Consider the following 23,001-nt stretch of genomic DNA (forward strand, 5'->3'; position numbering starts at 1 on the left):
AGAGACTTCATTTGGACAGACCTTTATTTGCTGCAGCACAACGGTCTGTGCGGCGCCCCCGACAGCTTAGCAGGCAACCAAAGCCAAACAACAAACAAAACCCTTAACAAAAAAGTTTCCACATTTATAGGACAGGATTGCAGGGATCCATCCGTTTTGTTTTTAATTGTACTTTCTGAATTCACGCTTTTTAAATAAAGTCCTCCCGTCAAAAGAAAGCAGAGGCGCGTCAGTCTGTGTTCGGGGTGCTGTAACAGGCAGTGACCCAGACTGGACAGGACTGAATGATATCACACTGGACTGACCCAGACGAGAATGCACTGGACTGGACTAAGCTAGAACTGGATTCAAATGGAATGAACTGGACTTTACTATGCTGCACTGGACTAGACTGAACTGTACTATAGTGGTCTTATCTGGGCCGCTGCAGCACTGGAGGGCTGGACTGGACTAGACTGGGTTAAAGAAACAAACATGACAGGCTTAATGAGTTCAGACCTGGTCCCTAGGCACTGATTTAGCCAGTCCAGTACAGTGTGATATTGCACAGAGCACTCCACAATATGCCAGGTCAACAGTGTAGTCCGTTTTATAGCAGTCAAACACAGTCCAGTCCACTCCTGCAGAAACCGGTCCGGTCCTGTCGAGCATTCCTCCAGCGTGGACATGATGTGGGCCAGTCTTGGTCTCAGTGGAAAAGGTCTTCGCTGTAAACCACCTGGTTCCTCTTGTCTCTGTAGGAGCCTTTGGCACTGTTCTGCACAGCTGGGGAGAGAGAGAGAGAGAGAGAGACAGAGGAAAGGGTTAATACAATAGCATTTCACACTGACTGACTGGACACTACAGCCCATTAACACTGACTGACTGGACACTACAGCACATTAACAGTGACTGACTGACTGGACACTACAGCACATTAACACTGACTGACTGACTGGACACTACAGTACATTAACACTGACTGACTGGACACTACAGTACATTAACAGACTGACTGGACACTACAGCACATTAACACTGACTGACTGGACACTACAGCACATGAACACTGACAGACTGACTGGACACTACAGCACATTAACACTGACTGACTGGACACTACAGCACATTAACACTGACTGACTGGACACTACAGCACATTAACACTGACTGAGTGGCAGGTCAGGCACACAGATGGAGGAGTGGTTAATTAGGAACCTGAGCCCTAAGGAGCCGTGTGTGAATATGAACAGAGATGCAGTTACCCAGCGAGGCCCAGACGGACTTCCCCGTGGCCGCCTCCAGCATGGGCTGCTTCCGGGCGATGCTGACCTTCACCGCCACGTCCCCCACCACACTGCCGTTCAGCTGAGAGGCAGAGAGGGAGAGATTTGAGAACTTCATGCTAGATATGGCAAAGTACAACAGAAATATAATATTTTAAATTTTGACAGTTCAACAATACAATAATATGCATGTTTAGGGGTGTACGTATACATTATAACAAAATGTTCACGTATTATGTGCATTTGTAAGTTGCACACCTGGCAAAAAAATCCATAATAATACATACAAGATGTTTTACATGAGTATTTCTCTCAAATCACATACTTAATGTAGATTCAAAACCAGTGTAAATATAATATTGTACACAAAAAAACAGCTGTAATTAATCTGATCAGAATAATTACAGTATTTAACCCTTAAGTGTCCCAACAATGAGCAGGAATAAAGATTTCTACAAATTAAAGATTATTAAAGGGTCGTAAAGCTACTTAATCTGATATGAACTGATTAAATGGTTAATTTTCTGATTACACTAAATTATGAAGCTGGTGAAGAACAAAGGAAACTTCGATCGCATTAATTTCTTCTGTGATTAGGTCTTCTCTCAAAATCGACTCCATTGATGTTCTGCTCAGGACTTTAGTTCCTCTACCAGAGCTGTCCACACTCGTCTGCAATCTATCCGCACAAAAGTGTCGTGAACACCGCTACTCTCCTCACACAGAGCGGCCCAGACAGAGGGAGCGCAGCGAGACTCTCCTCCTGCAGAGTAAGGAAGCGCACATAGAGAGACCCTTGTCCCGCAGGGCGAGCGCACAGAGACCCTCGTCCCGCAGAGCGAGCGCACAGAGACCCTGTTATAGAGAGATTAAGGCGGTTACTGACCTCGGCCACTGCCTGGTCTGCAGACTCCATCTTTTCAAAGGTGATGAACGCACAGCTAGAGAGAGAGAGAGAGAGAGAGAGTGAAGATGAATATATATTAATATATAAACTGTTATGTTTACATTGTCTCTGCAGGGGCAGTCTGTGCTGAAGTGGACATGGTTGTGGTTGTGAATTAAGTCTATAATACACTGTATTAAATTACTGTATATAAGTGTATTGCAGCCTGTTATTATTATTATTACTGTTAATAATAAAGTGCAGTCTATTAGTTTTGTGTTACAGTGTATGACAGTATTAGTGTGACCATGACTGTGTTACACTGTTGTGCATTACTTGCGTGGGGAGTCCATGCTGAGGTGGATGATGTTGCCGTGGGGGGAGAAGGCGGTGCGCAGGCTGTCCTCACTCAGCCCCCCCCCATACACATACACAGTGTTCCCCTTCCTCACCCCCCGCCGGTCCGGACATGAGTCTGAGCCTGAGAGAGAGAATGAATTACAAACTCATCTACACCGGGAATTGCTGACACTGACTGAATGGACACTACAGTCTATTAATACGAGACAGTCCTCTGAAATAAAGTGAAAGCTCACGGCGGAAAGGTGCGTCTCTCTCTCGGTCTCGGTCGCGCTCTCGGTCGCGCTCTCTGCCCCGGTCTCTGTCCCTCTCTCGGTCTCGGTCTCTGTCCCTGTCCCTGTCCCGGTCTCTATCGCGCTCCCTCTCCCGGTCTCGTTCTCTGTCCCGGTCTCTGTCCCGCTCCCGATCTCTGTCCCGCTCTCTCTCTCTGTCTGGCTCCCGTTCTCTCTCCCTCTCTCCTGGCTCACGGACAGAGGTAGAAGAGGAGGAGGAGGTGGAGGAAGGGGTGGCCACCCCCCCACCTTCCTCGTCATCACGGGAACGCTCGCCTGAGCTGACAAAGCTACACAGAGAGAGAGGGGGGTGATGTTAATACAGTTTATGCACAATGTGGGTTCACAGCATTGACAGTCAGTGTATCAGTGAGTCAGACAGTTGACTATTAACTCACCTTTCATAAAGAGATTTTCTGTGGGGGCGTTTAGACTGCAAGAGACACAAATAGAGAATTACAAAACAAATCTTTACGGAGACAATATTACTGCGCGTCTGTACTCTCACACTCTCTCTCCGTCTGTGACTGTGGGCAGGCTCTGAAATGTGCATCACTGTCTGTGTCTGCCTATCATTACCTCATGTCAGTCTGCCTGTCTCTCTGAATGCTGTGTATGCGTTTTCCTGTACTGTACTGGGTCTGTACTGAACACTGTGAGTCTGTCTGTCTGTCTGTCGTTCAGTCTGTCTGTACCTCAGGCATCTCTTCATCCGTCGACACGCTCCTTTGAAACGGAAGGAAAGCTGGAATAGGGCCCTTCTCTGGGTCCTGAGAGATAGAAAGAGAGAGAGGATATAATAGTCACACACACACAGAGAAATGAAAGCACACAGAAAACAGTACACGTCCAATGTTGCCATGCCACTGGATGACCTCCTGGGAATCCCTGTTTCCCGGCATCTACCTTGAGCTTGCCCTCCAGTGTTCTCGAGCGCTTGAAGCCGGAGTTCTTGTTCTCGGACTTGATGGCGCTGATCGCCCCGGACTTGATCAGCATCTTGGCCTGCTCGGTGGCTGTAGCTGTGTCAACCACCGGCTGGTCAGAGAGAGCTGGACACACGGAGAGAGGAAGGGGGGGTGTTAATGTGGACATGGAGCAGATGAACACTGATTGACTGACAGGATGCCATGAAAGAGCGGAGACCCAGACAGAGAAAACACACACACACACAGATATAAAGGGGGTGGAACAGAGACATGGATACAAGCTCGAGAGATAGAGAGAGAGACACAGACAGACTCACTGCGCTTCAGTCCTCCCTGGGTGGCCTGGCTGGTGGAGCTCTGTTTCTTCAGGGCCAGAAGAGCCTTTTTCTGATGGAAAAGAAAAACACACAAAAACACATTGTCAGCTTAACTACACTTCACAGAGACATCACAGTCAGTCAGTATTACTCTGTGTGTTCAGTGGCAGTGATGCTGTGCGTCTCTCAGCTCCCTCAGGGCCGCCAGCAGACACACACAGACAGACAGACAGACAGACAGACAGACAGACACTCACTCACCTTCTTCTTGAGCTTAGCGTATTTCTTCTGCAGGGACTCCTCCTCCTCGGTGAGGGAGGTCGGGAACAGCACCATCTCGTAGCAGCACTGCACAACAGCACATTACAGCAGAGTACAGCAGAGTACAGGTACTTGCTAAAACTGCACTTTACTGCACTGTATTGCATCCCACTAAACCACACTACTCTCGCTGTAAGTGCTGCACCATAACTCATGTCCATGTTACTGAAAATGAACTTTTGTGAACAGTTACGTAAAACATCTTCATATATTGTCCCCGTAAATATCTCTTTGAATGTAAGTGGGTCACACAAAACAACACGAACAGACTAAAGCGATGCACTGCATTACGCCAGTCAAGGGAAGAACTGCTGTATTTGAACACGGAAGTCTTGGGGTTATAATATAAGCGACAGAGCAATGTAGGCTGTGCTTTTACAGTTCTGTGTTAGTCTGTAATTACAGTGAAACAGTGGAAATCAGACGAATTAATAACAATAATAATAACAGCCTAATAATAAGTAGGCTATTATTATAATAAATATCCATATAACCACGCGCACTTTTATATAAACGAATGTGCAAAATAAAATTAATATATAACCGCGCGACTGTTACACTATAATACTACTACTACTAATAATAACAGTAGATATACTTTTACCTTGTCGGTTCAACTTGCAAGTCTTCCCCCCACAACAATCGCGCACAGATATGACGTCATCTACCGGAGGCGGAGACGAGCGGGCGGTTCAGATAATTTTATGATTGGTTTAAAATGTCGTCGTTCTGCCTAGCAGCCGGAAATACAAACCCCGCTGCAGCCGTTTCTAAACGGCCGAGAGAGGAGCTGCCTGGGCGAGAGCAGCGGATTGTCTTTTCTCTTCCGCCCCTCAGGCTGCGCACGCACAGCAGCCCCATCCGAGACAACAGCTTCCGGGTCGCGGCTGTCAGGCCGGTGATGGCGAGCGACGCGCAGAGAGTCGGTACGAGCAGTTTCTGCGTCATTTAGTTATCGATTACTGATTAGTATGATAAAGTTGTGTTGTTGAGTTTAACTAACTTTATTCATTCACTTGCTGAGTTAAATTGGTTAATGATTATTATGATTAATTATGATAATTCCTGTTCATACTTTGATTGATGTGAGTGACACTCAGATTGAGTTATGGCTGTTGTCTGCAGTAACTTAAAGCATCAGTTAATATCATAACAAGAAAGTTATGTGAAAAATCAGTATCTTTCCATGTCGTGCACCTAGCACTATATTAGTCTGCAAGTGAGGACACGCAGTCTAGTTCTCTAGGAGGATTATGATGAATAATATTCTGCAATGATAACATGTTCTGTAATGTCCAGTAACGTATGATGCACGAAATACTGTCTCATGCAGACAAAGTGTCTTCAAATGCTAGTTATTTGACTGAAGCTTCCTTCCCAGTTTTCCTCCAATGTTGACACCGGTCAACACAACACACTATAATACAGTGCACATATCAAATAGTAATACAGGAAAATATAATGCATCATAAAATACTTCATTATATGTATCACTCGCTCCTACAGTGTTGCCCGCAATGGGGCCGTCCGACCTCTCCCTGTCTGTGCTGGAGATGGGCTGCTCCGGGTCGTTTGAGCTCCTCTCTCGACCAATGGGCAGCTCTGAACCCCTGCTGCCACAATCCACAGTGAGTATTCAAATCATGAGAATAAACACAATAACAATGATTTTAATTTACTCTTCAGTAAAAAAACGTAATCATATCAGTCTGTCGGTCAGCGACAGTGTATGAGTCGATCGGTTTCACTAGTGAGAACGGAGCGTGATGCTGTCTCTGTGTGTCTCTGTCTCCCAGCTTCCCGTGGGTCTCCCGCCCTTTGCCCCCCCGCTGCTGTCCGAAGTAGAGAGCCGCTTCCTGAGGGACCCGGCCTGGCTGCCTCTGCACTGCCCCCAGCTTGCCTTCAGCTCTGGACGCACGTGAGGGAGGGAGAGAGGGAGAGGGAGGGAAGAGGGAGAGGTTGGGGAGAAGGGGGGGTTCTGTCGGATCAATAACTCTGCCCACATTAGTGAGAGAGAGAGAGATCTGTGTGTTTTCTGCTGGTGTGCCTCATTGTCTCTATGGCTGCCTGTGTTTCTCTCTCTCTCTCTCTCACCATGTCTGTCTGTATCTGTGTCTCTTTTTCTGTCTCTCTGTCTCTCTCTGTGAGTCCCTCTCTCACTGTGTGTCCTCGTCTCTGTCCTCAGGGCACTGAAGAGGGACAGACAGCCACACTCTCTGCTGCAGTGTGGCGTCTCTCCTCTCCACTCCTCCCTCTCCGTCGTCAGACACCCCACCACTGGAGAGCTGCTGGACTTCACTGAGGTCTGATACACTGACCAACTGACACCCTGACCAATTGACACCCTGACTGACTGACTGACTAACTGACACACTGACTGACTGACTGAAAAACAGATGTGACTGCTATACTCTACTGTACTGAATGCTAAACTGATATTGTGTATTACATTGACTCATACGTTGACTGATCAACATATATTGATACTCACCTCTCTCTCTCTCTCTCTCTCTCTCTCTCTCTCTCTCTCTCTCTCTCTCTCTCTCTCTCTCTCTCTCTCTCTCTCTCTACAGGAGTTGTCAGAGGACACAGGCCTGTCCTGTAAGAACTCCCTCTCTTTCCTGCGGCCCCCCGGCCCCCCTGGCCAGACCCTGAGAGGCAGCACTACCAACTACCCCTTCCTGCCCGGTATGGCATCCCTCTGCCCTCCCGCTCCCGGTCCCGGACGTATTGTTATTATTTTATATCACTGCGCTGAGAGAGAGAGAGAGAGAGAGAGAGGGAGAGAGGGGTTATAGTGGGAGAGATTGAAAGAGCGATGGATAGAGCAAGAGAGGGAGAGAAAAAAGGGACGAGGAGCAGTTAAAGGAGCACAGGATGACAGTGGGGAGGGAGAGAGAGATGAGAGGTTGGTGAGTAATAATAACGATTGTAATGTGCTCTTGAGCTCCTGTGTGTTAATGAACTGTGTGTCTCTGCAGGCGGCATGGAGGAGCTCAGTCTGGACCAAATAAAGAAGAAGACCCAACTGGAGGAAGACATAGACTTTGAGAACAGTAACTAAAATAATAAATACATAATCATAATACTAAATACCAATACCAATAACTGCAATCAGTCTTGCTGTAGCTGGTGGAGAGATGCCATGATGATCTGAGAGAGAGCGGGAGATAGAGAGACAGAGAGGACAGGGGGGTGTTTTATTGTACAGTATGTAGTCGTGGTGTGTACAGTGTTGATGTTCCCCACTCCCGGCCTCCCGACCTCACTGCCTGTCTGTCGTGTGTGTGTGTGCAGACCTGCTGTCAACTCCCCCCGGGTTCAACAGAGGAATGGACTTCACTAACTCAGGTTAGAGACAGAACTGCAGATACTCACCATCTGACTGACTGACTGACTGACTGACACACTGACTGATACACTGACTGACTGACACACTGACTGACTTGTTCTGTAATACATTTAATTTTATAATCTAGGTTACTAACTCCAGTTTCTCAGCTGTCGGGGTGATTGTTTCATTGTTTCTTTTAAAGAGCCCAAGGGCACGCCCAGTGAGGTCAGCCTGCTGTCCCTGCTGTCCAGCTTTGATGACATCATTGACGGGCGCCCTGAGCATGGAGAACAGGAGGAGAAAAAGCGAGGAGAAGAGAAGGGAGGGGAGAGGAAGGTGCAAAGGAGCAACAGCTTAGAGGAGCTGGGAATAAAGGTAGAGAGAGAGACTGTCTGTCTGTCCAACTGTGTGTTTGCGCATGCGTGTGTGTGCGTGCGTGCGTGTGTGTGTGCGTGCGTGTGTGCGTGCGTGCATGTGTGTGTGTTTGTGTGTGCGTGCGTGCATGCGTGCGTGTGTGCGTGCGTGTGTGCGTGCGTGCATGTGTGTGTGTTTGTGTGTGCGTGCGTGCACATGTGTGCGTGTGTGTGTCCCTGTTTGTCTGTATCTCTCTTTCCTACTGCCCATCTATCACAGTGTCAGTCTGTTTCAGTATATCAATGACTCTCTCTTCCTTATCATCTCTCTCTCTCTCTCTCTCGCTGAGCAGGATGGGCTGCCTCCAGTCACCCCCTCCGCACGTAGAGCGAAAGAGGAGGAAGAGAAGAAGAAAAAAGAGGAGCAGGAGAACAAGAAGGAGGGAGAGAGGGAGCGATGGGCAGTTCCAGTCGACATCAACACCCCCTGTGAGGATTTCCACAAACGCATCCCTGACCCAGCCTTCAAGGTATGGAGTGTGAATACTCTCACCTCACTGTCAGTTTACTGTAGCTGTAAGTAAGTCAACCATTCATCTTCATCTTTCTGTGTGTCTATATTAGGGTCTGTGGTAATCTCTCCCTCTCTCCTTTACCCTTTTTGTCATTAACACCTTCTTCCTCTCCTCTCCACCGCTCCCCCTGCACAGTGGCCGTTTGAGCTGGACGTGTTTCAGAAGCAGGCCGTGCTGTGTCTGGAGAAAGGCCAGTCTGTGTTCGTTGCCGCCCACACCTCCGCTGGCAAGACTGTGGTGGCCGAGTATGCCATCGCTCTCTCCCAGAAACACATGACCAGGTAGGGACCTTTGTCTGTCCCCTGTGCGCGTCCCCCTTTGTCTGTCCCCTGTGCGCGTCCCCCTTTGTCTGTCCCCTGTGCGCGTCCATCTCCACGCGCTTCCCTCTCTGCGTGTGTCTCCCTGTGTCTGTCCAGTAACTTGTCAGTGACTCAGTATCACACTGAACAGCTCCTGGTGCTGAGCTGAGTAACTCTCTCTCTCTCTTCCTCCTTTATATACAGACATGCTCAAATTTGTTGGTACCCTTACAGCTCATTGAAATAATGCTTAAATCCTCCTGAAAAGTGATTAAATTAAAAGCTATTGCATCATGTATACTTGCATGCATTTGGTATGTCATAGAATAAAGCAAAGAAGCTTTGAAAAGAGATGAATTATTGCTCATTCTACAAAGATATTCTAAAATGGCCTGGACACATTTGTTGGTACCCCTTAGAAAAGATAATAAATAATTGGATTATAGTGATATTCCAAACTAATTAGTTTCTTTAATTAGTATCACGCGTCTCCAATCTTGTAATCAGTTATTCAGCCTATTCAAATGGAGGAAAGTAGTCACTGTGCCATTTGGTATCATTGTGTGCACCACACTGAACATGGACCAGAGAAAGCAAAGGAGAGAGTTGTCTGAGGATATCGGAAAGAAAATAATAGACAAGCATGGTGAAGGTAAAGGCTGCAAGACCATCTCCAAGCAGCTTGATGCTCCTGTGACAACAGTTGCAAATATTATTAAGAAGTTCAAGGTCCACTGAACTGTAGCCAACCTCCCTGGACGGCCGCAAGAGGAAAATCAACCCCAGATTGAACAGAAGGATAGTGCGAATAGCAGAAAAAGAACCAAGGATAACTGCCAAAGAGATACAAGCTGAACTCCAAGGTGAAGGTACGTCAGCTTCTGATCGCACCATCCGTTGCTTTTTGAGCGAAAGTGGCCTCCATGGAAGAAGACCCAGGAGGACACAAAACATTAAAAAGCCAGACTGGAATTTGCTAAAATGCATATTGACGAGCCACAATCCTTCTGGGAGAAAAGTCCTTTGGACAGTTGAGTCAGAACTGGAGCTTTTTGGCAAGTCACATCAGCTGTATGTTCACAGACAAACAAATGAAGCTTTCAAAGAAAATAACACTATACCTACAGTGGAACATGGAGGGGGCTTGGTTGTGTTTTGGGGCTGCTTTGCTGCGTCTGGCACAGGGTGCCTTGAATCTGTGCAGGGCACAATGAAATCAAGACTCAAAGGAATTCTGGAGCGAAACATACTGCCCAGTGTTAGAAAGCTCTGTCTCAGTCACAGGTCATGGGTCCTCCAACAGGATAATGACCCAAAACACACAGCTAAAAGCACCCAAGAATGGATAAGAACAAAACATTGGACTGTTCTGAAGTGGCCTTCCGTGAGTCCTGATCTGAATCATATCGAACATCTATGGAAAGAGCTGAAACTTGCGGTCTGGAGAAGACACCCATCAAACCTGAGACAGCTGGAGCAGTTTGCTCAGGAAGAGTGGGCCAAACTACCTGTTAACAGGTGCAGAAGTCTCTTTGAGAGCGACAGAAAACAATTGATTGCAGTGATTGCCTCTAAAGGTATTAGGTTGAAGGTCCCATTTTTGTCCATGCCATTTTAATTTGTTTTATTATTTACAATATTATGTTGAAAAACAAAAGTCTGATTTCTATTAAATATGGATTAAACAATGGTGGATGCCTATTACTTTTGTCAGTTTCAAGTTATTTCAGAGGAAATTGTGCATTCTTCGTTTTTTGTGGAGGTGTACCAACAAATTTGAGCACGTCTGTAGTAGATTCTGTGTTAATATCACTCCCTCTTCTGTCTCCTCTCTGATAGGACGATCTACACCTCCCCCATCAAGGCTCTGTCCAATCAGAAGTTCAGAGACTTCAAGGGCACGTTCGGTGACGTGGGGCTGCTGACGGGAGACGTGCAGCTCAACCCCGAGGCCTCCTGCCTGATCATGACCACAGAGATCCTCAGGTACTGACCTGAGGTTCCAACCCCTGACTGACTGACTGAAACACCCTACTGATTGACCCTGCGTGTAATGATACACAGACTGTTGTTAAGACTGACAGACTCATAAACTGCACTGATTGATCTCAAACTGATGCTCTGTCTGTCTGCAGGTCGATGCTGTACAATGGCTCAGACGTGATAAGAGACCTGGAGTGGGTGATATTTGACGAAGTTCATTACATTAATGACATAGAGGTAATTAACATAAGTTCATTAACTTAAAAATAATAATAAGTACAGTCTGTGTCAGGAGTGTCTGTGGGGTCTGTATTAGGGTCTGTGTGTCAGGAGTGTCTCTGGGGTCTGTATTAGGGTCTGTGTGTCTCTGTGTCAGGAGTGTCTGTGGGGTCTGTATTAGGGTCTGTGTGTCTCTGTCAGGAGTGTCTGTGGGGTCTGTATTAGGGTCTGTGTGTCAGGAGTGTCTCTGGGGTCTGTATTAGGGTCTGTGTGTCTCTGTGTCAGGAGTGTCTGTGGGGTCTGTATTAGGGTCTCTGTGTCAGGAGTGTCTGTGGGGTCTGTTTTAGGGTCTGTGTGTCTCTGTCAGGAGTGTCTGTGGGGTCTGTATTAGGGTCTGTGTGTCAGGAGTGTCTGTGGGGTCTGTATTAGGGTCTCTGTGTCAGGAGTGTCTGTGGGGTCTGTATTAGGGTCTGTGTGTCAGGAGTGTCTGTGGGGTCTGTATTAGGGTCTCTGTGTCAGGAGTGTCTGTGGGGTCTGTATTAGGGTCTGTGTGTCAGGAGTGTCTGTGGGGTCTGTATTAGGGTCTGTGTGTCTCTGTGTCAGGAGTGTCTGTGGGGTCTGTATTAGGGTCTCTGTGTCAGGAGTGTCTGTGGGGTCTGTATTAGGGTCTCTGTGTCAGGAGTGTCTGTGGGGTCTGTATTAGGGTCTGTGTGTCTCTGTGTCAGGAGTGTCTGTGGGGTCTGTATTAGGGTCTGTGTGTCAGGAGTGTCTGTGGGGTCTGTATTAGGGTCTGTGTGTCTCTGTGTCAGGAGTGTCTGTGGGGTCTGTATTAGGGTCTGTGTGTCAGGAGTGTCTGTGGGGTCTGTATTAGGGTCTCTGTGTCAGGAGTGTCTGTGGGGTCTGTATTAGGGTCTGTGTGTCAGGAGTGTCTGTGGGGTCTGTATTAGGGTCTCTGTGTCAGGAGTGTCTGTGGGGTCTGTATTAGGGTCTGTGTGTCAGGAGTGTCTGTGGGGTCTGTATTAGGGTCTGTGTGTCTCTATGTCAGTAGTGTCTGTGGGGTCTGTATTAGGGTCTGTGTGTCTCTGTGTCAGGAGTGTCTGTGGGGTCTGTATTAGGGTCTCTCTCTCTCTCCCTCAGAGAGGGGTGGTGTGGGAGGAGGTGCTGATCATGCTGCCAGAGCACGTTGGGATCATCCTGCTGAGTGCCACTGTGCCTAACGCCCTGGAGTTCAGTGACTGGATTGGGTATGAGAGGAGAAGGAAGGCAAAAGAGGGATAGGAGGGAAGGAGGGAGGGGATGGAGGAAGAGAGAGGAGTGGAGGAGGTGAGGGGAGAGAGGAGGGAGGGAGGAGAGATGGGGCAGAGAGGAGGGAGAAGGTGAGGGAGGAAGAGAGAAAGGAGAGAGGGAGGAGGGGGAGGTGGACAGAGAGAGAGAGGATTGAGAAGGAGAAACCCCACTCTCCCACCTCTCTGAGTCTGAACACTCATTTCAGAGGGAATAGGGGGAGCAGTAGTGCGGGAGAGTCCCCTTCTCTCCACCCCCCCATCGATCTCACACTCTCCTTTCCCACCGGCTTTCCTGCCTATCCCTCATTTTCCCCCCTCTCCCTCTCTTTCCCTCCCTCCCTCCCTCAGGCGCATAAAGAAGCGGCAGATCTTCGTGATCAGCACTCTGAAGCGGCCCGTACCCCTGGAGCACTTCCTGTACACGGGCAACAGCAGCAAGACCCAAAAGGAGCTCTTCCTGTTAGTGGACTCCAACGGGACCTTCCTCACCAAAGGGTGAGAGAGAGGGATGGAAGGACAGAAGAGGGAGGGATGGATGGAGAGACTGATGGGCAGAAAGACTGACTGCTACCCTGACTGATTGACTGACTACCTGAATTGAGGGAGGGACAGAGGGGGAAATATTGAAATACTTTTTCTCCCTTGCTCTCTCTCATCAATCCCTCTCTCCCTCTCTATAGGTATTATGCAGCAGTGGAGGCAAAGAAGGAGAGGACCAGTAAACACGCTCAGTCATTTGGAGCCAAAACTGCATCCCAGAACACCACCCCCAACCAGGTACACTGCCTCCACCTCTCTCCCGTCTCTCACCCTCTCTTCCTCAGCTCCTTCTATCTCCATCTCCCTCTCCGCCCTGTCTCTGCTGTCCTCAAACCTGTCTCTCTCTCTCTCTCTCTCTCTCTCTCTCTCTCTGTCAGGACCGGGCGGTGTGGCTGTCTCTGCTGTCCTCCCTGTCTCAGCGGGACCAGACCCCCGTGGTGGCCTTCACTTTCTCGCGCACCCGCTGCGACGACAACGCGCGCGCCCTTTCCTCGCTGGACCTCACCTCCTCCGCCGAGAAGAGCGAGATCCACTGCTTCTTCAACAAGTGCATCACCCGGCTCCGCGGCAGCGACCGCCAACTCCCCCAGGTCCCCAGGGAGAGGGAGAGGGAGTGAGAGAGAGATAGGGAGAAAGTACCTGGTTGGGCGAGGGTTTTCTGTGAGGCAGTCAGAGGCAAGGAGAGAGACCGTGTAGGGAAAGAGAGAGGGAGAGACTGATGCACTGACAGTTTATTTCTCTCTCTCTGTCTGTATGTCAGGGAGGAACAGGGCTGGATTCACAGAATTTTGCTGAGTGACTGGAGCCTACAGCCCTCTATCAAATGATCGACTCACTTAGTCCCTTTCTATTTGTTGCCTCTCTCTCTCGCTCTCCCAGGTGTTGCAAATGATCCAGCTGTTGAAGAAGGGCATTGGAGTTCATCACAGCGGGATCCTGCCAATCCTGAAGGAGGTTATTGAGATGCTGTTCACCCGAGGGCTAGTAAAGGTGCGTGCCATTGGCTCCTCCCCTCCAATTAGGCAGAGCTTTTACTGAGCGTCTGGAATTTCACTGGACTAGAGCACGAGACTTTATATTGACGTACAAATCACAACATCGCGATCTAACATTGTGTCTAACTGTTTCACTCATCCTGTCTTTCTCTTGCTGTGCCCCTCTGCCTTCTTTCTCTCTCTCTCTCTCCCCTTCCTCTACCTCTTATCTTCTGTCCCTACTCCCTCTCTTCCCCTCCCCCCTTGCCTCTCTCTCTCCTCTTTTCTCCTTTCCTTTTCTCTTCTCACCTCCTCCCTCCCTCACTCTCTCCCTCTCCTAGGTGCTGTTTGCCACCGAGACCTTTGCCATGGGGGTGAACATGCCGGCCAGGACTGTGGTGTTTGACAGCATCCGGAAACACGATGGCACCGGCTTCAGGGACCTACTGCCCGGTGAGAGAGAGAGAGAGAGAGGGAGAGAGGACTGAGGGAGAGAGAAAACCTTCCTTCACTGACAGACCACACTCTGCACACTTTTTTAATCTCTTTTTCTCTCATCTCTCTCACCTTTCTCTTCACCCTCACTCTATCCCCTTCCCCCTTCCATCTCTGTCTGTCTCTATCTGCCTGTCCAGGGGAGTATATCCAGATGGCCGGCCGCGCTGGACGCAGGGGGCTGGACACCACGGGCACAGTGATCATCCTGTGCAAGGCGGGGGTGCACGAGATGAGCGACCTGCACAAGATGATGCTGGTGAGAGAGAGAGCACATCTTTCATAATATTAAAAATGCATTAATGTGTGTGCGTATCTGTCTATATATGTATGAAAAACTAAAATAGAGAAGGAGGAGGTGAGAGGAGTGTGTGTGAAAGAGAGAACAGGACTGTGGGTGTGAGAGAGAGCGAGAAGAGCAAATGAGAGAGACGGGGAGAAGGAGTGAGAGGGAGACATGTTGCTGGTGGGAGGAGAGAGCAGGAAAAATCACTGACACCTGTGCACTGCAGTCTACAGCCGCTCTCTCCTGCAGGAAACACTGTGTGGCAGTCTCCTGCAGGCTGGCCTCCTCCGTGAGCGTCACAACTAACCTCACTCTCTCCCTCCGTCGGCCCCAGGGGAAGCCCACGGTGCTGCAGTCGCAATTCAGGCTGACCTACACCATGATCCTGAACCTGCTGAGAGTGGAGGCGCTCAGAGTCACAGACATGATGAAGAGGAGCTTTTCAGAGTGCCACTGCCGCCGAGACGCCCAGGTGCAGAGACAGGGGGAGAAGGGTGGAGACGGAGAGGGGGACGGGTGCTTAGACAGAGAGGGACAGAGAGGGGGACAGGTGCTGAGACAGAGAGGGACGGAGAGGGGGATGGGTGCTGAGACAGAGAGGGACAGACGGGGTCAGGTACTGTGACAGAAAGCGACAGAGAGAGGGATGGGTACTGAGACAGAGAGGGGGACAGAGAGAGGGATGGGTACTGAGACAGAGAGGGGGACAGAGAGAGGGATGGGTACTGAGACAGGGGTACAGAGAGGGGGACAGGTACTGGGACAGAGAGGGGGACAGGTAATGAGACAGAGAGGCTGCAGTACTCTGACTTCTGTGCAGGCCCTTCTGTCCGCTCAGCTCTCCGGATCTCCCACTCCACCTTCTGACCTCTCTCTGTCTGTCTCTTTCTTTCTTTCTCTTCTTCTTCGCCCTCCCCTCCCCCTCCCTCGCAGTCCCATGAGAAGAGGATTGCTCAGCTGAAGAAGATGCTGTCCTCCCTGCCCCCCATTGACACAGAGGGACAGCTGGCTGACCTGGTCACCTACTACCACACTGTGAGAGAGCTCACTCTGACCAGAGGCACACTGCAGGTACACCGACTGACCGACCGAACCAGAGACTGGAGGTGGACTGCTATTCTGACTCTCTCTCTCTCTCTGTCTCTGCAGAAGGCCACGCTGGAGTCGGTGAATGGGGTGAAGGCTCTGTCTGTGGGCAGGGTGGTGGTGATCAATAACTCTCAACACACTAATGCCCTGGGAGTCATTTTACAGGTAAGTCAGTCTGGCCGCATGTCTGTGTCCCCCCATCCCCCCGTCCCAGAAGATTGTAAATCACTGTAAAGGTCAATCAGTCTGTGTGTATTGATCCACCCTCTCCCCCTCTGTCCCCTATTCCCTCCCTCCCTCCCTCAGGTCTCCAGTGACTCAGCGAACCGCACCTTCACTGCGCTGGTCCTGTGTGAGAAAGACGGAGAGGGGACCCTGAAACCTGACGCTGCCCCCACACCCCCGAAATCCCCCCAGCTCCTCTGCAGCACAGCCCTCTTTATTCCAGAAGGTGTGCACTCTCTCTCTCTCTCTAATTCTAATGTAAACAATCTTTCCAGCTGCCTCAGTTACATTGGTGTGTCATCCATCCAAGCTATTTCACTTTTTATTTGTCATACATCTTCTAAAACAACCTCTTTTAATGCATTTTAATTCCAGGCTACATGGCCACAAAAGTAGCACATTGTTAAAGGGAGGTGTAGCCTCTATGTGCGCACTGTGTGTGTGATCCGCGTGTGTTTGTGAACGTTTGTGTGTGTGATCGATGGATATATACCCCCCAGGCCCCTGTGGTCACACGGTGCAGAAGATCCGGGCCGAGGATGTGACGGGCATCACAGTGAAGACGCTCAGAGTCGCCCCAGACCGCATCATCGACAACTTCAACAAGAGACAGATGCCTCGCTTCAAGTGAGTGCGTGTGTGCATGTGTGTGCGTGTGTGTGCGTGTGTGTGCGTGGTTCACTGTATTTCTGAGTGTAATCAATATTGTTCTCCCTTTCTCTCTTTCTCTCTCTTTCTCTCTCTCGCCCTCTCCCTCTCTCTCTCTCTCTCTCTCTCAGGCTGGACCCTCCTGGCCAGGCCATCTCCACAACGACGCAGGAGCTGCTGCGACTGGCTGAGGCCAACCCAGATGGGGTCGCGACCCTTGACCCCGTGAACGACCTGCAGCTGAAGGGAGTGGAGGTCGTGGAGGCGTCGATGAGGCTCCGCATCCTGCAGGAGAGTCTGGGCCAGTTCACCTGTGTGCACAGCCCCCGGTTCTCTGAGGAGGTGTGAGAGGGAGGGAGGGAGGGAGGGAGGGAGAGATTCAAGGGAGAGAGGGAGAGATCAAATCATATATCGTAATATAGAGGTACAACAGGCACTCTAGGTATACAGAGATAATTCAATCATTCTAGTATCCCCCTAAGATAGACCCTAGAGCAGGGCTTCCCAAACGTTTCCATCCCTAGGCCCACTTGATCAACATTGTAAACCTTTGAGGCTCACTACCCATATAATGTATCACCCCCTCTCTCTCTCACCATCTCTCCCTCTCTCAGTTCTCTCGGCTGCAGGAGAGGATGGTCCTGCAGGAGGAGCTGGACAGGCTGCAGTTCTTGGTGTCAGACCAGTCTCTGTCTCTCCTGCCCGAGTATCACCAGAGGGTCGAGGTGAGGCAGACAAACCCACATTTTTCCCTCCCTAGATGAACATTCTTGTTCTTTTGCCTCTGTGTATTAACACTCTCCCTCTCTTCCCATTCCCCTCTGTCAGGTCTTCCGATCTCTATGTGAATCCTTCCTCTCTCCCCTCCTGTCAGACATTAGTCTCTGTATTATTGCCCTGCCTCTCTCCTTTGTCCCCTCTCTCTATTCTCTCCCTCTCTCTCCCGTCCTGTCAGATGTGACAGTCTGTGGCACTCTCCCCCCGCCAGGTGCTCAAGTCCCTGCAGTACGTGGACGCGGGCGGAGCGGTGCAGCTGAAGGGCCGGGTGGCCTGTGAGCTGAGCTCCCACGAGTTGCTGCTGACGGAGCTGCTGTTCGAGGGTGCGCTCAGCTCCCTGCCCCCCGAGGAGAGCGCCGCCCTGCTGTCCTGCCTGGTGTTCACCCAGAAGACGCAGGTCACCCCCGAGATCAACGCCTCGCTGCAGGAGGTACTGTGGGGACCGGGGCGGGAGTCCTGCTGCAGAGGGAACGCACTGGGTTCTGGGATGTCTGACTGGCCAGACCTGTCGTTTATATTATATCTCTCTCTCCCTCTCGCAGGGTGTGCAGCGGGTGCTGGGTGTGGCCAAGCGGATCGCAGAGCTGCAGCGCGAGTGCGGCCTCTCCGAGTCTGTGGAGGACTACGTCGGCCAGTACAAGTTCGGGCTGACAGAGGTGGTGTACTGCTGGGCCCGAGGCATGGTGAGCCACAAAGTCCGGTGTGTCAGTCGGTGTGTTTGTCTGTCTGTCAGTCGGCGTGTGTAGAACCCGTCTCGGAAATAAGTGGAGAAGTCATCGAGATAAAGCAAATAGAACTTTAATCAAGCCGCTCGGAAGCCCCACGTCAGGAAAATTCCTTCAGTGTGAACTTAATGTTTACAAACATGAGTGCAGCTTTATAGGAAAGTGACATAGAATCTTGTGGCCGTTCATCCAATCAGAAGCTCCAAAAGATGAAAGCCCTGGAAAGTTTGTAGGCTTCCCTTCCCAAGGGAGGAGGTCATCATAGAGGCAGATGTCTGGTCCTGTTACAGCATACAAACGGTACGATCCTGTGGTTTTCTTAACAATTAGGTAACATCTTTGGCTTTGAGAGGAGAAACGGGAAATCCACACACATTCGGACCATTTCCCTTATCATAGATTAAACAGAAGTGGAAGCAGAGAGAATAATTTCAATAGGATGTATCTTTAACCACCACCTCGTTGGTGTTGCTAGGCTAGATAAAGCTAATTTGCTGAGTCTGTATACAAACAATTTCTAATGCTAACATCAATATAAAACGTATACAGAGTCTTCAGCGTGTTTGTCTGTGTGTCAGTCGGTGTGTTTTTATGTGTGTCAGTCGGCGTGTTTGTTTGTCTGTCGGTGTGTTTGTCTGTGTGTCAGTCGGCGTGTCTGTGTATGTGTTTATCAGTCTGTGTATCGGTGCATCGATCAGCAGTATTTGAATCTCCCTCTCCCTCCCTCGCTCGCTCTCCAGCCGTTCTCTGAAATCGCGACGCTGACGGACGTGCAGGAGGGCATCGTGGTGCGCTGCATCCAGCGGCTGGACGAGGTGCTGAAGGACGTCCGCAACGCCGCACGCATCGTGGGCGACTCGGTGCTCTACTCCAAGATGGAGCAGGCCTCCACCGCCATCAAGAGGGACATCGTCTTCACCGCCTCGCTCTACACGCACTGAGGGAGGGAGAGTGTAGCGACAGACACAGAGGATGAGCTGTACATTGCAAACCATAATGTCAACTGCTTTTGGAGAAAATAAATAATGTGCTTTGAGCAATGATTATTATTTTTTTTTATTCATGTATCCGTACCTTGTTTTTTTTATTTGTTTTCTTTCATGCCTAATTGTATTTGTAATCTTTGAAATGCCCTGCACCTCTGTCTCCCCATTTGTTGTGTGTTTTGTGTTTTTTGCATGTGTCTCTCCTGTGTTTGATCTTGCATGCCTTACTGGGTGGCCGAATGTGCCCATCAGCTGTGTGGCTCCTTTAAAAGCAATTCATGACATTAATAAATGGCCACAGTGACTGAAAAGACTGCTGTGCACCCCTGCCTGACTCCCCCACATTGTAGCACAGCCCAACATCCTACCCAGGGACTGGACAGTGCAGTACTGACCCGGTACACACGCACGCACACACACTCTCCCACACACACACCGTGCCCTGGACTCCACCAGCTCCCAGACAATGTCAATGTCAATACAAATTACCTGACCAAAAGACTTTGCTGTTTCTTTACATTCAGGTAAGATTTCTGAATCTGCTTGGTCTAATGGGAGCAGGGGGGTTACAGTGAGAGTTGATTAATCCCACTTTTCTTGTGCGTAAGAACATTGTAAAATTCACTCGGACAGAATTCAGAACTTTTTCTACGGAATGTAGAATTTTCTACAGGCCTCCTGCAGGTGAGCGCCGCACGTCTGAATGTAGCGTTGCAGCCCCACTGATGAGAACGGGCAGAGAAAGGCAGGGCCGGCCTGTCTGATAAATGCACATTTTATTGATTTGATTCTGAAAATTGAAACAATTACACATACACACATATGTATAGGAAACTATTTCCTTTATTACTAGTGGTGTTAAACACAGTTACACACAACTTTCTGGTAAAAATTGTTATACATTGCTCAGGTATACATAGTAGAAATGTGATGTATATGTATATTAGATATATATGGTGTAGTTCCTAGTAAAGACATGTTGAGGAATAGGGCTTCAAATGATGGATATGGTTGCCATTACAGTACATTCATCTGTCTGGCATTAGCTCACTGTTATGACTTGATTTCTTAGCAAACTTACAATTGTTGCAATATATCACATTATTTTTACATTTACCCATTTAGACAGCTGGGCATGTACTGGAGCAATCCTCAAGCATACAACAGCAGTGCCCCCACCTGGGACTAACACCCCTCTGCTCCAGAGCCCTGAGCCCTGACCACTACTCCACAGTTAGTTAGTAGGGATAGCTAACCTCTCCAATTCATCACACTCATAACTCTGTATTTGTTCAAGGACAACACAATTTTGTGTTAAAATTCACCAAAGAACAACAAAATAATGTGTATTTCTACAGTCTGTATGGGAAAAATTGTTATTTGGTAAATGTTTCGTAAAGTTTTAAAAATTCCACACATTAGTTCTTTTTTTGTTTTGACATCTAATCACATCAAAAACAAATCTCACAGGAAAGACAACGATTAATAATAGAAAATAATAATGTCCACAAACCGGAATGAATCATTTGTATGCATTAGTTTCTAGCTAACCTACTAGCACAATATTGAGGTTGTGTCTCCTCATTGCACACCGCTTTGCCTGCAACTGCTGCCCTAACTTTGCTTCTCCTTCTTCTGCTACAGATTCTCTGTATGAACATTATCCCGGCCCGGGGCTGCAGTACGGTGTCCATACTAGGACATCCTCGCTCCTCAGCTCAGTTGTCCCACATCTCTTAGTTTTGCGATCAGCACTCAGTCATCACTCAGGTTTGAATCACCCATCTGGTGTCAGTCTTATTTGGCATCAAGCAGCATGATTATTATCATCTCTCATCACTCGAATTTAATATCAGGTGTCGATCACATGTAATGTCAGGTATCGGAACCAATTAAATAACATGACGGTTCAGCTGTTTGATTGGCTATTCAATTAAGTCCCAGGAAAAACACACTCTGATATCTGACACTGATTTGAGTGACTCCTGGTACCTGATATTAACTTCAAGTGACACCTGATAGCAGCACTGCTACTGAATCAGGTATTAGTTATCTACGTTTGCTGCTTCTGACTCAAGCGACTTTTATTTCCCTTAAACGTTCAGCCAAACCTTTGCGTTTTTATTGTTATTTTTCTATTATTTTTCACTGTCAGTGTGAAGGAAGGGGCGGGGGCACGAGCTGCAGCCAGTCCTGATTGCTCAGGGAAGTCTGAAGTCTCGGGCTATAGGGGAGGCCGGGGCTGGTTGTCACATGGGCAGGTTGTCACACAGATCATGTCTACTGCTCTAGAGGGCTCTGACACAAACAAGTAACATCAAAATGTGTGCCTTCTTCATCTGAGGTCAACCACAGTATCATGCACTTCCACATGTCCCCACCAGAGGTCGCCATCGCCCTCTCCATACCCGTCTCCTCTCCCAGCTTCAATCAGTCACTCCTTCAATCTCACTGCTCTCTGATTACTCACCGCACACCTGCTCTCCATCATGTGCTTCTCCCCCCGGCCTGTATAACCCCCCCCCGACTCTCACTCACTGCGAAGGTTTGTCAGTTTCTTCTACGTCACCAAGCTTTCTCCCTGTGCCTTGTTTAAAGCTTTGTATCCTCGACCTCCGGCTTTACCTCTTGACCACGACCTTGGCCTTCCCCTGATTGCCTGCTTCCCTGATCGCCCGACCCTTGCCTGTGACCAGGACCACGTCTTGCCCTGCCTTTGCTTGCCCTGTCCTGCCGGTGTCTGACCCACACTTGTCTGATCACCTCTACCTCGCCCCACAGTTGGGTCACCTGATTTCCAGTCGTCCCCAGGCCTTTGGACCGTGACAACCTGCAAAAAACATGTGACCTGTCTGCAACAAGACATTGTATATGTTCTGGTGTGGTTGGACCACTAATGTTTTAACTTTAAATGTTATAAATTGAACATTTCAATAAACTGGTGGCACTGTGGCGTGGTGGTTTCGAAGCATTGCAAACAACAGTGATTCAATCATCTGGTTCTCCTAGTGTGCAATACATTTGTTGTACTTATGTTTTTAAATATCATATTAAGATACTTTATCTAATTTGCAGATACTTCTTAAATAATGGTGGAGTTTACTAGCACTGTTTAATTGTTCAATTTTTTGTACACAGATTTTGAAACAGTGTAGCACTTCCACATCTGAGAGAGCAGGTCTACAGACACATTACATCATCCTTCCTAGTGTTTTATTTGTATTTACGCCCCCGTAAATCAGTAGATAGTTTATATGTTTTAAATGTTAGACTATACAGCTCTGGAAAAAATAAGAGAACACTTAACATTGATTTCTGAACTTGGAGTGGTGTCTTATTTTTTCCAGAGCTGTGTGTCTGATCGCTCTAGTCTTCAGTGAGGTTTGGCGAGTGATTAGCAAGGTGTGAGTGGATGAAGTCAGCGGTCAGGCAGTGCGGGGCTCACTGTGACTGCGGGAGGTCTGCGTGTGTATGCGTGCGTGTGCGTGTGTGCGTGTCTGTACTGTGAGGGTCTGTGTGCGTGTGTCAGTGTGTGTGCGTGTCTGTACTGTGAGGGTCTGTGTGCGTGTGTCAGTGTGTGTGCGTGTCAGTGTGTGTGCGTGTCAGTGTGTGTGCGTGTGTTTGCGTGTCTGTACTGTGAGGGTCTGTGTGCGTGTGTCAGTGTGTGTGCGTGTCTGTACTGTGAGGGTCTGTGTGCGTGTGTCAGCGTGTGTGCGTGTCAGTGTGTGTGCGTGTCTGTACTGTGAGGGTCTGTGTGCGTGTGTCAGTGTGTGTGCGTGTGTGTGCGTGTCTGTATTGTGAGGGTCTGTGTGCGTGTGTCAGTGTGTGTGCGTGTGTGTGCGTGTCTGTATTGTGAG

General features: G+C 49.0%; 2 protein-coding genes across 2 annotated transcripts; one reads left to right on the forward strand and one right to left on the reverse strand.

Annotated features, from left to right (window-relative positions):
* Positions 1 to 6: 6 nt before the first annotated feature.
* nelfe (negative elongation factor complex member E) lies at positions 7 to 5,098 on the reverse strand. The gene is made up of 11 exons (XM_066687179.1): positions 4,955 to 5,098; positions 4,291 to 4,377; positions 4,030 to 4,099; positions 3,690 to 3,835; positions 3,479 to 3,553; positions 3,182 to 3,216; positions 2,748 to 3,073; positions 2,488 to 2,632; positions 2,152 to 2,206; positions 1,245 to 1,347; positions 7 to 765 (listed from the first exon to the last, which is right to left on the reverse strand). The coding sequence occupies exons 2-11, from the start codon at positions 4,363 to 4,365 to the stop codon at positions 689 to 691; spliced, it is 1,107 nt and encodes a 368-aa protein (XP_066543276.1). The 5' UTR covers positions 4,366 to 4,377; positions 4,955 to 5,098; the 3' UTR covers positions 7 to 688.
* skic2 (SKI2 subunit of superkiller complex) lies at positions 5,068 to 19,457 on the forward strand. Its single transcript, XM_066687174.1, has 29 exons — positions 5,068 to 5,276; positions 5,857 to 5,978; positions 6,147 to 6,268; positions 6,536 to 6,653; positions 6,924 to 7,038; positions 7,332 to 7,406; positions 7,648 to 7,701; positions 7,887 to 8,059; positions 8,391 to 8,567; positions 8,748 to 8,893; positions 10,751 to 10,897; positions 11,047 to 11,131; positions 12,251 to 12,357; positions 12,748 to 12,894; positions 13,080 to 13,176; positions 13,317 to 13,529; positions 13,819 to 13,929; positions 14,255 to 14,366; positions 14,549 to 14,667; positions 15,029 to 15,166; positions 15,628 to 15,765; positions 15,844 to 15,948; positions 16,090 to 16,234; positions 16,509 to 16,635; positions 16,788 to 16,998; positions 17,271 to 17,381; positions 17,645 to 17,863; positions 17,976 to 18,116; positions 18,899 to 19,457. Exons 1-29 carry the CDS (start codon positions 5,069 to 5,071, stop codon positions 19,097 to 19,099), a joined length of 3,984 nt encoding a protein of 1,327 aa, XP_066543271.1. The 5' UTR covers position 5,068; the 3' UTR covers positions 19,100 to 19,457.
* Positions 19,458 to 23,001: the final 3,544 nt, after the last annotated feature.

This window comes from Amia ocellicauda, chromosome 15, assembly GCF_036373705.1.
Source record: "Amia ocellicauda isolate fAmiCal2 chromosome 15, fAmiCal2.hap1, whole genome shotgun sequence".
Taxonomy (NCBI): Eukaryota; Metazoa; Chordata; class Actinopteri; order Amiiformes; family Amiidae; genus Amia; species Amia ocellicauda.